The sequence below is a fragment of the Anomaloglossus baeobatrachus genome, chromosome 5 (genome assembly GCF_048569485.1).
Source record: "Anomaloglossus baeobatrachus isolate aAnoBae1 chromosome 5, aAnoBae1.hap1, whole genome shotgun sequence".
Taxonomy (NCBI): Eukaryota; Metazoa; Chordata; class Amphibia; order Anura; family Aromobatidae; genus Anomaloglossus; species Anomaloglossus baeobatrachus.
Window position 1 is genome coordinate 505246817 of NC_134357.1, and position 14351 is coordinate 505261167.

General features: G+C 42.8%; 1 protein-coding gene across 1 annotated transcript in view; it reads left to right on the plus strand.

Moving 5' to 3' along the window:
* Positions 1-14351, plus strand: part of LOC142312845 (uncharacterized) — a 124869-nt gene that overhangs the window by 55598 nt on the left and 54920 nt on the right. Inside the window, exons 8-9 of the mRNA XM_075351832.1 lie at positions 4683-4877; positions 10732-11818. Coding sequence (XP_075207947.1) covers positions 4683-4877; positions 10732-11818 — 1282 coding nt within the window. The remainder of the gene's footprint in view (positions 1-4682; positions 4878-10731; positions 11819-14351) is intronic.

Consider the following 14351-nt stretch of genomic DNA (forward strand, 5'->3'; position numbering starts at 1 on the left):
GTCCGCAAACAGGCTTTCTTTGCAACCTGTACCTCTTGTGCGGCTATATTGCCGGCAGGTTCCACCTATCATTGCAAATGCTTGGCCCCTGGGGCACTCACTCAGCCGGAGTCTCTGGCACGGGTGGGACCCTCGGCTCAGGTGGTACCACCGGTTTCCACTGCACAGATGGCAGGGACAGAGTTTGCACGTTTGACTGAGCAACTCTCTGAGTCATTCCATGGCCCAGTCTATGAACAGAGGGGCTGCTAAGCTGGAAGCTTTGCAGTCCAGACCGGTAACACAGGGCCAGGGAGCTGTGAGTTCATCGCCCCCAGGCCCCTCTGGGTCGGTACAACAAGGGGCTCCTGGGGTAACACCCAGATCCCACGGTGAGAACTCCGACACGAACCGCGGCCTCACACAGGCTAACCGGGCTCGCTGGGAACCTTCCACGACTTCACTGTCGTAGTTAAGGATGAAGCGGAGGTCGCAGCTCAGGGCTCTGAACCTAACATTGCGCTCAATCTGGATACACCTGAAGGGGACGCCATAGTAAATGACCTTATAGCGTCCGTCAACCAGGTGCTAGACCTCTCTTCCCCATCTTCTCCTATGGAGGAGTCGGCTTCACAGCGGGAGAAACACCAGTTTAGGTTTCCCAATTGTACACGGAGTGCGTTTTTTTCGATCACTCTAACTTCAGAGAGGCTGTCCAGAAGCACAGAACTTTCCGGACAAGCGCTTTACAAAGCGCCTTAATGACACACGTTACCCTTTTTCCCCCCTGACGTAGTTAAGGGTTGGGCTCAGTGTCACAGGGTGGATCCTCCAGTCTCCAGACTGGCGGCTAGATCCGTAGTATTAGTGGCAGATGGTTCATCTCTCATGGATGCCACTGACAGGCAAATAAAGCTTATGATGAAATCCATCTATGAAGCCATAGGCGCATCTTTTGCTCCGGCCTTCGCAGCCGTGAGGGCTCTCCAAGCTATCTCAGCTTCTCTGGCTGAGATTAATGCGGTCGCACGTATCTCTGCCCCGCAGGTTGTGTCCTTGGCTTCTCAAGCGTCCCAGCCCTCCTCGTCCAACAGGCCACAGAAGAGCCAGAGGAACTCTTCTCCACGGCGGTCTAAGTCACGTCCTCCAAAGACCACCGGAGGCACCGTCTCCAAGGCGGCCTCCTCATGACTTTCGGCCGCCCCAAACCGCATCCTCTGTCGGTGGCAGGCTCTCCCGCTTTTGCGACGCCTTGTGGCCACATGTCCAAGACCGATGGGTGAGAGACATTCTGTCTCACGGTTTCAGGATAGATTTCAGCTCTCGTCCTCCGACTCGTTTTTTTCAGAATATCTCCGCCCCCCAACGGACCGTTGCGCTTTTCAGGCGGTGGACACTCTGACAACAGAAGGAGTGGTGATCCCCGTTCCCCTTCAGGAACGCGGTCGCGGTTTTTACTCCAATCTGTTCGTGGTGCCAAAAAAGGACGGCTCATTCCGTTCCGTTTTGGACCTCAAATTGCTCAACAAACATGTGACAACCAGGCGGTTTCGCATGGAATCCCTCCGATCTGTCATCGCTTCGATGTCCCAAGGAGACTTCCTAGCATCATTCGACATCACAGATGCCTATCTCCATGGCAGATCGCTCAAGAGCATCAACGCTTCCTGCGTTTCGCCATCGGGGACGAACACCTTCAGTTTGTGGCACTGCCTTTCGGCCTGGCGACAGGCCCACGGGTCTTCACCAAGGTCATGGCATCCGTCGTAGCGATCCTACACTCTCAGGGCCACTCGGTGATCCCTTACCCAGACGATCTCCTAGTCAAGGCACCCTCTTGGGTGGCTTGTTAACACAGTCTGACCGTTGCTCTGGAGACTCTCCAGAGGTTTCGGGTGGATCATCAATTTTCCAAAGTCAAAATTGTCTCCGACCCAGTCACTGACGTACCTCGGGATGGAGGTTCATACTCTCTCAGCGATGGTCAAGCTACCGCTGGACAAACAGCGGTCGCTGCAGACAGGGGTGCAATCCCTTCTTCGGGCCCAGTCGCACCCCTTGAGGCGCCTCATGCACTTCCTGGGGAAGATGGTGGCAGCAATGGAGGCAGTTCCATTTGCGCAATTTCATCTGCGTCCTCTCCAATGGGACATTCTCAGCAAATGGGACAAGAGGCCGACGTCCTTAGACAGGAACGTCTCTCTGTCTCTGGAAGCCAAGACCTCACTTCAGTGGTGGCTTCTCCCCACTTCTCTGTCGAAAGGAAAATCCTTTCTGCCCCCATCCTGGGCTGTGGTCACGACGGACGCGAGCCTGTCAGGATGGGGAACGGTTTTTCTCCACCACAAGGCTCAGGGAACCTGGACTCTGACAGAGTCCTCCCTTCAGATCAATGTTCTGGAGATAAGGGCAGTGTATCTAGCCCTCAAGGCGTTCCATCGGTGGCTCGAGGGCAGGCAGATCCGCATACAGTCGGACAACGCCTCGGCGGTTGCGTACATCAACCACCAGGGCGGCACTCGCAGTCGTCAAGCCTTCCAAGAAGTCCGGCGGATTCTGCTGTGGGCGGAGGCCACAGCCTCCACCATCTCCGCGGTTCACATTCCGGGCGTAGAAAACTGGGAAGCAGACTTCCTCAGTCGCCAGGGCATGGACGCGGGGGAATGGTCTCTCCACCCGGACGTGTTTCAAGAGATCTGTTGCCGCTAGGGAACGCCGGACGTCGATCTCATGGCGTCTCGGCACAACAACAAGGTCCCGGCATTCATGGCACGGTCTCAGGACCACAGAGCTCTGGCGGCGGACGCCTTAGTTCAGGATTGGTCGCAGTTTCAACTGCCTTATTTATTCCCTCCTCGGGCAATGCTGCCCAGAGTGTTGCGCAAGATCAGGTCCGACTGCCGCCGCGCCATTCTCGTCGCTCCAGATTGGCCGAGGCGGTCGTGGTACCCCGATCTGTGGCATCTCACGGTGGGGCAACCGTGGGCGCTCCCAGACCGACCAGACTTGCTATCTCAGGGGCCATTTTTCCATCTGAATTCTGCGGCCCTCAACCTGACTGTGTGGCCACTATGAGACAGGCCAGGAAACCAACGTCAGCCAAGATCTGTCACAGAACTTGGAGGATCTTCTTAGCCTGGTGCTCTGAGAGGGGGTTTACCCCCTGGCCGTTTGCCTTACCCAGTTTTCTTTCCTTCCGTCAATCGGGATTGGACAAGGGTTGTCTCTCGGCTCTCTCTAAGGTCAAGTCTCGGCGCTTTCCGTGTTTTTTCAAAAGCGTCTAGCCAGGCTTCCGCAGGTCCGCAGGTTCCTGCAGGGAGTTTGCCACATAGTCCCACCTTACAAGCGTCCGCTGGAACCCTGGGATCTCAACATGGTTCTACGGGCTCTTCAAAAACCACCTTTTGAGCCGCTGTGGGATGTCTCTCTATCACGTCTTTCGCAGAAGGTGGCATTTCTAGTGGCGGTTACTTCACTCCGTAGAGTGTCAGAGCTTGCAGCGCTGTCATGTAAAGGCCTTTTCCTGGTATTTCACCAGGATAAGGTGGTTCTGCGTCCGGTCCCGGACTTTCTCCCTAAGGTGGTGTCCACTTTTCATCTCAATCAGGATATCTCCTTACCTTCATTTTGCTCTCATCCAATTCACCAATATGAAAAGGATTTGCATTTGTTAGATCTAGTGAGAGCACTCCGGATCTACGTGTCTCGCACGGCGCCAATGCGCCGCTCTGATGCGCTCTTTGTCCTTGTCGCTGGCCAGCGTAAGGGGTCGCAGGCTTCCAATTCAACCTTGGCTCGGTGGATCAAGGAACCGATTTTTGAAGCCTGCCGTTCTTCTGGGCTTCCGATTCCTTCAGGGCTGAAAGCCCATTCTACCGGAGCCGTGGGTGCGTCCTGGGCATTGCGGCACCAGGCTACGGCTCAGCAGGTGTGTCAGGCGGCTACCTGGTCGAGTCTGCACACTTTCACGAAACACTATCAGGTGCATGCCTATGCTTCGGCAGATGCCAGCCTAGGTAGGCGAGTCCTTCAGGCGGCGGTTGCCCACCTGTAAGAGGGGGCCGTTGTTTCGGCTCTTTTTATCGAGGTATTCTTTTACCCACCCAGGGACTGCTTTTGGACGTCCCAATTGTCTGGGTCTCCCAATGGAGCGACAAAGAAGAAGGGAATTTTGTTTACTTACCGTAAATTCCTTTTCTTCTAGCTCCTATTGGGAGACCCAGCACCCGCCCCTGTTCCCTTCGGGCTGTTTGTTCTTTTGTGTACGCATGTTGTTCATGTTGAATTGTTCTTTTGTTTCATGGTTTCAGTTCTCCGAACATCCTTCGGATTGAATTTACCTTAGACCAATTTATAAGTTTCCTCCTTCCTGCTTTGGCACCAAAACTGATGGGCCCGTGATGCACGGGAGGGTGTATAGGCAGAGGGGAGGGGTTACACTTTTTAAAGTGTAATACTTTGTGTGGCCTCCGGAGGCATTAGCTATACACCCAATTGTCTGGGTCTCCCAATAGGAGCTAGAAGAAAAGGAATTTACGGTAAGTAAACAAAATTCCCTTCTTTGGGGCAGGGGCAGTGATGTGTTGTGTACAATAAGCAGAAATTGTATAATAAACAATAAAATAAACAGCATTGACTTTTTTTGTTTAGGATGTTTGTGTGTACGATCTGAGGTTTATTACATTCTTTCCTTATAATGGCAGCAGGCCGTAAAAGAGACCCAGTTTGGGAATATTTTAATGAAGCTCCTTCGCCTATCGGTAAGGCAGGCATGCGTGCAAAATGCAAACGATGCAACAAAGAGATGCAAGGCCTGGTGGCGCGAATGAGGCAACATCATGAGAAGTGCGGTGATGAATATGACCAAAGAAACACTTCTGAACAGGCAGGATCTTCAGGTTGGTAAACATTTTTATTGAATCCTATTTCTAAAGACTGAACTGTCATGTGTGAGAAAAATTATATTTCTTATTATTACTGCATGTTACTGTCATTTGGTACAGTTGTGAAGAAAAACAAATATTCCTTTTGGGGCAGGGGCAGTGATGTGTTGTGTACAATAAGAAATTGTATAATAAACAATAAAGTAACAGCATTGACTTTTTTTGTTTAGGGGAATTCATGGATTCTGGAAACTATCCACCTCCAAGATCACCATCATCCTGTTCTACAGTTTCAGAGTTATCCATCCAGAATAGTGCTTCATTAGCAGCAGCATCATCATCAGACACCCACAGCCACATATCACCATCACCCAAAGTAAGAAAAAAACCTTTACCTCCTGGAACCACCATAGATAGGTTTGTGATAAGAACTAGCAGATTAGAAAAAGAGTTGATTGATGAAAAAATTGCCCAGTTTATTTATGCAACGAACTCTTCTTTTCGTCTGACTGAGAACCCACATTTCATTAATATGGTTCAGTCACTGAGACCAGGATACAGTCCACCCAGCAGAGCTGATGTTGCAGGGAAACTGCTGGATCAAGTGTATGACAGAGAAATGGAGCAATGTGCAACAGCTCTGGAGGGTAAAATTGATGATCCTATTGTATGTGCTTGTATAACAACAGAAGAAGGTAAAGTCTTCCTTGCACAAACAACTGATACGTCAGGAAATGCACACACAGCAGAATACTTACAAGAAGTGGCAGTAAAAGCTATAACGACATGTGAACAAAAATTCAAATGTCTAGTACGCAGTTTGGTCACTGACAATGCTGCAAACGTATCCAAGATGAGAAGAGATTTAGAAGAGCAGGGAGGGAATACAAAGCTGCTAATAACATATTGTTGCAGTGCTCATTTGCTGCACCTCTTAGTCAAAGACTTAAGTGTTCCAGAAATAAAGGCTAATGTTGTTGAAATTGCTAAATACTTCCGTAATAATCATTTTGCTGCAGCAGCTCTGAAAAGGATGGGTGGAACCAAGCTAACGCTCCCACAAGATGTTAGATGGAACTCTGTGGTGGACTGTTTTGAGCAGTATATCAAAAACTGGCCCATTCTGATGACACTTTGTGAAGAAAATCGAGATAAAATAGATGGCACTGTCACGGCCAAAATCCTCAACATTGGGCTTAAGAGAAATGTTGAAAATATGCTGAGCTTCCTGAAACCCATCTCTCAAGCTTTAAACAAAATACAGAAAAATAGCTGTTTTATTGCGGATGCTGTTGAAATTTGGAAGCAACTGAGTGAACACTTAAAAACAGAACTACACATGGACAAAATTAAATTACAAGCAGTAAACAAACGAATGGGACAAGCACTGACTCTAGCTCATTTTTTGGCAAATATTGTCAATATCCAATATCAGGGTCAAAACCTAAGTGCTGAGGAAGAGGAGTTAGCTATGACATGGGTATCCAGCAATCATCCATCTTTAATGCCAACTATAATAAACTTCAGAGCTAAGGGGGAACCATTCAAGAAATATATGTTTGCTGAAGATATTTTAAGGAAGGTCACACCAGTAAACTGGTGGAAGTCACTTAAGCGCTTGGATTTAGAGACTGTTCAAGTAATGATTTCACTTTTAACAGCAGTAGCTTCTTCTGCAGGCGTTGAAAGAAAATTCTCTTCCTTTGGACTCATTCATTCTAAATTGAGAAATCGGTTGGGACCCAATAAAGCAGGAAAGCTTGTTTTTCTTTTCCAGATTATGAATAGGAACAAAGAAGAAGATGATGATGAAGATGACGACAAGTGAGCTACAGAGGACAGCAGGGACAGTAGTATTTAAGTTTTTCATGTGTCAGCTGGGCTGACAGTCTAAGTTTCTTAAAATATATATATATTTTGTTTAGCCAAATTAGTTAACAAACATGGATGTTTGTTTAAGCAAATAACTTATGCTGTAATATTGTTATTGTTTCAGTTGAATAAATCTATTTAAATTGTTATTAAGGTCAGGATTATTTTTCTCTTTCCTAAGTACAACAGAACAGTGGTGTCCAAATATGAATGATTAACCCATTAAACTGGGGAGAAAAAAGTAATATAAAAAGTGATTCTAAAAATCTTCATCTACTTGCATGTTAAAGTAGCAAGAACTAGTTTAGGTAGAAACTTTGATTTAAATCACTGATTTAAATCAAGCCTTACTGACTAGTGATTTAAATCGTGATTTAAATCAGTTAGATTTAAATCAAATCCACCCTGGTCAGGGCTATGTGCGGTACATGGCTAGTGTGTCAAGGATGTGTGCGATACATGGGCAGTGTGTCAGGGCTGTGTGCGGTATATGGCCATTGTGTCAGGGCTGTTTGTGGTATATGGCCAGTGTGTCAGGGCTGTTTGCAGTACATGGCCAGTGTGTCAGGGCCGTGTGTGGTATACGGCCAGTGTGTCAGGGCTATGTGCGGCAGTGCACCTTATTCGGTATGATGCACGTGCCTCTTATGGGATTGCTCCACTACTTTTACTGTTATCAGATCCCTGGGGTTCCGATATACATACCACCCCCACCCATCAGCTGCTCTTATTGCTGGTGGTAGGCGGATGTAAGTAGTTGCGGAGCAGAACAGTACAGCTTCAGCAACTTTGTAGTGACTGCTACCAAGTATTGCAGATCCACTGCTATTCAAATGAATAGGAATGAATATTCAGTACTCGCCTATGGTCACTATACAGTTGATGAAGTTGTGCTGTTCTACTCCGAAACTGCTAACATCTGGCTACCATCAGCACTGAGAGCAGCTTGTAGGTGTGGGTGCTGAGGGTCGGAACTCCAGCAATCTAATGTGAATGACCTAGATAAGTTATCAATGTAAAAGTATTGGAGCAACACTTTAATGAATTAGGTGCATTGTACTGTAGTGATTCTTTATTCATCAACCCCTTTACCCGTGGACGATTTTTCATTTGTGTTTTCTTCACCTTCTTCTGAGAGACATAATTTTTTATATTTGCATCAATATAGTCATATGTGGGCTTGTTTTTTTTGCAGGACGAGTTGTACTTTTGAATAAAACGATTAGTTTTACCATATAGTCTATTGGAAAACCGGGAAAAAAATTTCAAATGCAGTGTAATTGCAAAAAAAAGTGCAATTATACAATGGTTTTTGGGGTCTTTTATTTACCATGTATACTATATGGTAAAAGTGATGCCTCCGGCGGGAATGAGTTCGTAGATACAAGCATGTGTACTTTTATTTTTATCTAAGGGGTGAAAAAAATTCAGAAGCTCATCCAAAAAAAGAGTAGCGCTTTTGTCACCATTTTCCGAAACCTGTAGCATTCTCATTTTTCGGATCTGGGGCTCAGTTATAGCTTATTCTTTTGCATTGTGAGCTGACATTTTTAATGATACCATTTTTGTGCAGATGCTACATTTTGATCGTCTGTTATCACATTTAAAAAAAAATTTGCGGCGACCAAAAAAATTAATTGTGGCATTTGGATTTTTTTTCTTTTGTTATGCCATGTACTGATCAAATTAATTTATTTTATATTGTGATAGATCAGGCATTTCTGAACATGGCAATACCAAATATGTAACAAACAGGGTTTTAAACAGTGATTTCAAATACATAATACATCCCTAAATAGTGAACATTATTAAATCAGTTTAATAATATCAAGGACTATATACGGGCAAAAATCGCATAACCACGTTTAGAAGAAGAAGAGAAAAAGCGATCAAAGAGCCCAATTATGCAAGGAATAATCAAATTAATCAAAAATTGTTTTTTATTGAGAATAAATATTAAATATATGTTAAATATACAAGTGCTTGTTTGGACAACTCTATATGCATCGATAGTATACAAATAACGGGACCGTATCATGAAAAAATCAATATATAGCTATATACTATAAAATGGATTCAATTATTATATATCATACATGGGCCAAATATATGTATTCCTTAAGACTATAGATTGTAAATTGTAGCAGATATATTTGTAGATCAACAGGGGACACATTTGCTGCACCAAGGTGTACTGCAACTCTAGTGTTAAACATAGAAAAGCTATGCTATACGCCCCCTGATGAAGAAACCGAAACACGTGTCGGGTGTCACACGCTACTAACTGTAACCGTTCCTATGGGTTCATATATGTAATAACTATCTTGTATTTACATTCTGATTGGTATTTTAGTATTTTATTACTATGGGTTTACATGGATATGTTCCTAATTGACTTAGTAACCAATATTGGGTAATTGTAAATATCAGGGTAGCTATACATCTCGGTGTAGCAAGAGTGACCCCTGGTGGTCTATAACGATATCTGCTACATTTCTATGTTCAACACTAGAGTTGCAGTAAACCTTGGTGCAGCAAATGTATCCCCTGTTGATCTACAAATATATCTGCTGCAATTTACAATCTATAGTCTTAAGGAATACATATATTTGGCCCATGTATGATATATGATAATTGAATCCATTTTATAGTATATATCTATATATTGATTTTTTTCATGATACGGTCCCGTTATTTGTATACTATCGATGGATATAGAGTTGTCTAAACAAGCACTTGTATATTTTTAACATATATTTAATATTTATTCTAAATAAAAATCAATTTTTGATTAATTTGATTGTTCCTTGCATAATTGGGCTGTGATCACTTTTTCTCTTCTTCTTCGAATACCAAATATGTATATTTTAATTTATTTTAATAGTTTTATTTTCAATGGAGCGAATAGGGGGTGATTTTAACTTTTTGGGTTTTTTATTTTTTCAAAACTTTTTTTACATTTTTTATTTATTTTACTAGTCTCCCTAGGGGACTTTATCACTGCAGTGTCTGATTGCTTGTTCAGTTATGCTGATCAGAGCAGCATCGCTCTGATCAGCAGAAATGCAGTGTTTCTGTGAGAGCTGGCAACAAAAAAATGTCAAAATAACTAATCATATGGCCTTGAGAATCAATTACAGCTTGACAACAACTTCTCCTGTTGTTCACAAGTCGAAATATTTTCTGCTGAGACATGGCATCCCACTATTATTGAAGTTCTGGGGTACAGGTTTACGAGCCCGTAGGTTTTCTATGGTATTCAGGTCTGCAAAAAGTGCATGCCTCTCCATTTGAGGTGCCCCAGTCTCCAGCAGTCATTCCCTAATGTGACCCCGATGAGCTCAAACATTGTCGTCCATGAAGATGAAATTAGGACTGTGGACTAAATAGACCTAGGACTTTTTTTTCAGCTTATGTAACTATGTAACTGAAGCTATGGATTTATTTACCATACTAGTGCCAGTATGGCACTGCCTTTACTTTATATAGCAAAATCATGCTGGTTGGTTCCCTTTAAGATTGAATGTGCTCAGCACAATATAACAGCAACTGTGGTCATGTACATTACATGTCCTTCATGGTTCGCTGGGCAAAGATTTTGAACACCAGTGATGCACCCTTGTAACCAGAACCTAGGATAAAAGCAAAATGAGCAAATACCTTGCAGTAAGTAAATAAATAATAATAGTACATGTAAATAACATAGGGTACTTCGTTAACACTATTTCTCATCAAAAGTGAATCCATCCCACTGTGACAATGTGTACCCAATATGCTTTGCTCTTTGCTTGTACCTGTCAGAGAATGTATGAGATGGAATCACCTAAAAAAACTGATTAAGGGCCCCTAACACTATAATCTATTATCCTAGGCTCTCAATAATTGAATTGTATTACAGTTTGCATGGAAATGGTATAAAGTATATAATAGTATAAATAGTAATATAATTTCAATGCAAAGTTACTGAAATATAATAAAATATTTTTTTTCTTGGCAGATGACTGTACCAGGAGCTCAGAGGGATGTCTGAAAGTCTCAGATTTTTCAGCAGATAATCTTGGTATCACACCAGATACTTGTGAAGAACATGTCATTATACCAGATACACCTCAAGCCATTCTCAGAAACAATATGTCACATGAGCCTTCTCAACAGGTCCTTTTTTCTGCTTCATCAAATACAAATATACAAAACAAAAGACATGGAAGGGCTGCTGAACATGAAATAGCTAACAAAGGGGAGAAACTATTTTCATGTTCAGAATGTGGGAAATGTTTTAATTGGAAAACAAATCTTTATTCACATAAAGCAATTCACACAGGAGAGAAGCCATTTTCATGTTCAGAATGTGGAAGATGTTTTAATCGGAAAACAAATCTTTTAAATCATCAGAGAATTCACACAGGAGAGAGACCATTTTCATGCTCCAAATGTGGCAAATTGTTTAACCAACAATCACTTTTAATTAGGCATCAGAGAATTCACAAAGGGGAGAAGCCGTTTTCTTGCTCAGAATGTGGAAAATGTTTTACAGAGAAATATAGTCTTGTTAAACATCATTTAACTCACACAGAGCAGAAACCATTTTCATGTTCAGAATGTGGGAAATGTTGCTCTACAAAAGGTGAAATTGTTAAACATCAGAGAATTGAAACAGGGAAGAAGCTATTTTCATGTTCAGAGTGTGGGAAATGTTTTGCAGACAAATCACATCTTGTTACACATCATAAAATTCACACAGGAGAGAAGCCATTTTCATGTTCAGAATGTGGGAAATGTTTTATACAGAAATCAGATCTTGACAGACATCAGAGAACTCACACAGGGGTGAAGCCATTTTTATGTTCAAATTGTGGGAAATGTTTTATACAGAAATCAGATCTTGTCAGACATCAGAGAACTCACACAGGGGAGAAACCATTTTCATGTTCAATTTGTGGGAAGTGTTTTATACAGAAAGCACAGCTTGTCAGTCACCAGAGAACTCACACAGGGGAGAAGCCATTTTCATGTTCAAACTGTGGGAAATGTTTTAAAAGGAAAAAAAATCTTCTTACACATCTGAAAACTCACACAGGATTGTAGCCATTTTTTTTCTTTGTTTTTTATTCTAATAAAGGAAAAACAATTTAGAGCAATAAATAAATTAATATAAAATGCTCACATTTACCATTGACTATTTGTTATTGAAAACAAATTAGTATCCAAATAATATGCCTATGCATTTATTGCATTTAATGCATATGAATTTATTATGGACCATGTGTATAATATATTTTACATTTAATTACAACTGCAGCTTAAAAAGGTTGTCTAGTAATGCTTTTTACCATCTTATTTGACATTGAAGAAGTAGAGATGCTGCAATATATGATCAGGAAACTTGGTAAGGTAATTATATAATACCCTGCTTTTCTCATCCAATTAATAAAATCATAATTTTCTGTGACCAGCAGTGTTCATAGAAGTTATGAAGTCTGAATTGGAAACTCCTTCAAACTACTCACCTCAAAGAAAACAGTTATTGTGTAGTCATTAAGAGTATAATTAACACTTTTCCAAGGTGGAGAAGAAAGAATTGTATTTTACCCCAAAAGAAGTGATGCTCCTAAGTGTCCAACAACTGCTATATAAATTTAATGGCTTGCACACAGTATGACATTTTCACGATGGCCCTCCACATTATATGATTAGTATGATGCCTCAAAAATAAATTCATACTAAACATTTTATTAGTGACGGGTGAGCGGGCTCTGCACTGTTTTGTACTTAATCAAGCATTGTGGTGCTCGAGACCCTCGATACTCAATTGAGTATTCTGATGCTCGGGCACCATGCACTAGTCCTCACACTGCATGCTTTGTGGCTTTATTTCAGCCACTAAATATGCAGTGATTGCCTGCCAATCATGTTAATGCTGTAGCCATGTTAGCTATTGGCATTACTGGGACTGGCCGACCGCCTAGTGTCATCGGGTCTATATAAGACCCAGTGACGCCATGCTTGCCGCATTGTACCCAGAAATAGGGTAGGGAGTTTCTGCTGGTGAAATGAGTGTTTTATAGTGTTACAGTACCTCCTGGTGCAACAGTAAACCAATAATCCTTTTCAGGGCTATTTGAAATACATTATATCCTGCAATTTAGTCTGCAATTAGTGTTTTTTAATCCCCAATTAGGGATTCTAGGCTTATAGACCTTGCTGCTGCTACGTAAAAGAAAGTTTATTCTACACGCTAATAAAACCGCTCTTCATCTGCAATTAATGTAGGGTGAGCTGGTGGAGTAGGGATAGTGTATTAAAGGCATGTAGGCAGGGATTCTAGGCTTACAGACCTTACTGTTGCTGTTTCTTAAAAAATGTAATTATTCTCTAATAATACCACTCTTCGTCTGAAATGAGTGTAGGGTGAGATTCTGGAGTAGGGATAGTGTATCAGAGGCATTTAAGCAGGGTTCATTATGTTACAGTCCTTGGTGCTGCCACACACAACCAGCAGTCCTTTTCAGGGCTAATTTAAATTCATTTTATTCTCTAATACTATTTTTAGTTTACAATTGGTGTAGGGCGAGCTTCTGAATAGGGATAGTGTATTAAGAAGCATTTATACAGAGAATCTAGCCTTAAAGATCATGCTGCTGCTACTTAGAGAATTGAATAGATTTTTTTTAATAATACCTCTCTTAGCTTTGTTCATAAGGGTAAGGAATGGGGAATTGGTTGTTCCACTGATAGGAAAACATGCAGAGGTCGTGACTCAGGGCAAACTGGGCCTGTCGTGGAGTACACCAACACATGTATCATCTAGACCTATCTTCCAGTCCCACTTTGCAGGTGTGCACAGAACACCACAGTTGAAGCCAAAACACTGCAAGCAGGTTTTGGGTTGGTTGGCAGATAATGTTTACAGTCTGTTTTCCAGCACCACCCAGTCTTCTACAGGGTCCAGTCTCACTAGACAAGGGTCTGGACTACAAAATTCTCACTCTCATTCTCCTTACTCCTACCATGGCGAGTCAAAGGAAACAAGTGACCCCACACTTGTATACTCCAAGGACCTCTTTACCTTTCCATTTAGGACTTTTGTCCTCCCATTGTGCCTGATTCGAAGAAAAACTGTGGAAAAAGAAGTGCAATAGGGTCTTACCCCAATATATATAGGGTGAGGCAATGAGCAATACTACTCACCAAAAGGGGTTGTGAAAGTCACAACTCCTATAACAGCATGAAACTCCAAGTCCCGGCAGCGGTCCCCATAGGGCAGATAACAGAGTAATAGAAATGGGTTTCAAAGCCGCGCCAAAGACCACTGGATCATATCAGCTTAAGATTAACGTTGCTTTATTTCATGCACAGGTCAGGTCAACGCGTTTCAGGAGGCACAGCTCCCTTCCTCAGGACAAACCAGCAAAGAACATCAAATCTCAGAGAGATTTGCAGGCCATGGGGAATCGGTCAAAACCTTTGGGTAAGATGTGGATGTTTTTTCTGATCTCTCCGCAAGTACTTTGGCTGGAGAGTTCACCCCTTATACTAAGGTGTTGAGAGAAGCTGCTATCACTTATCGGTGGGGCTTCCCGGATAAAATAATGGGGCCCTGGGTAGGTTACATGTAGA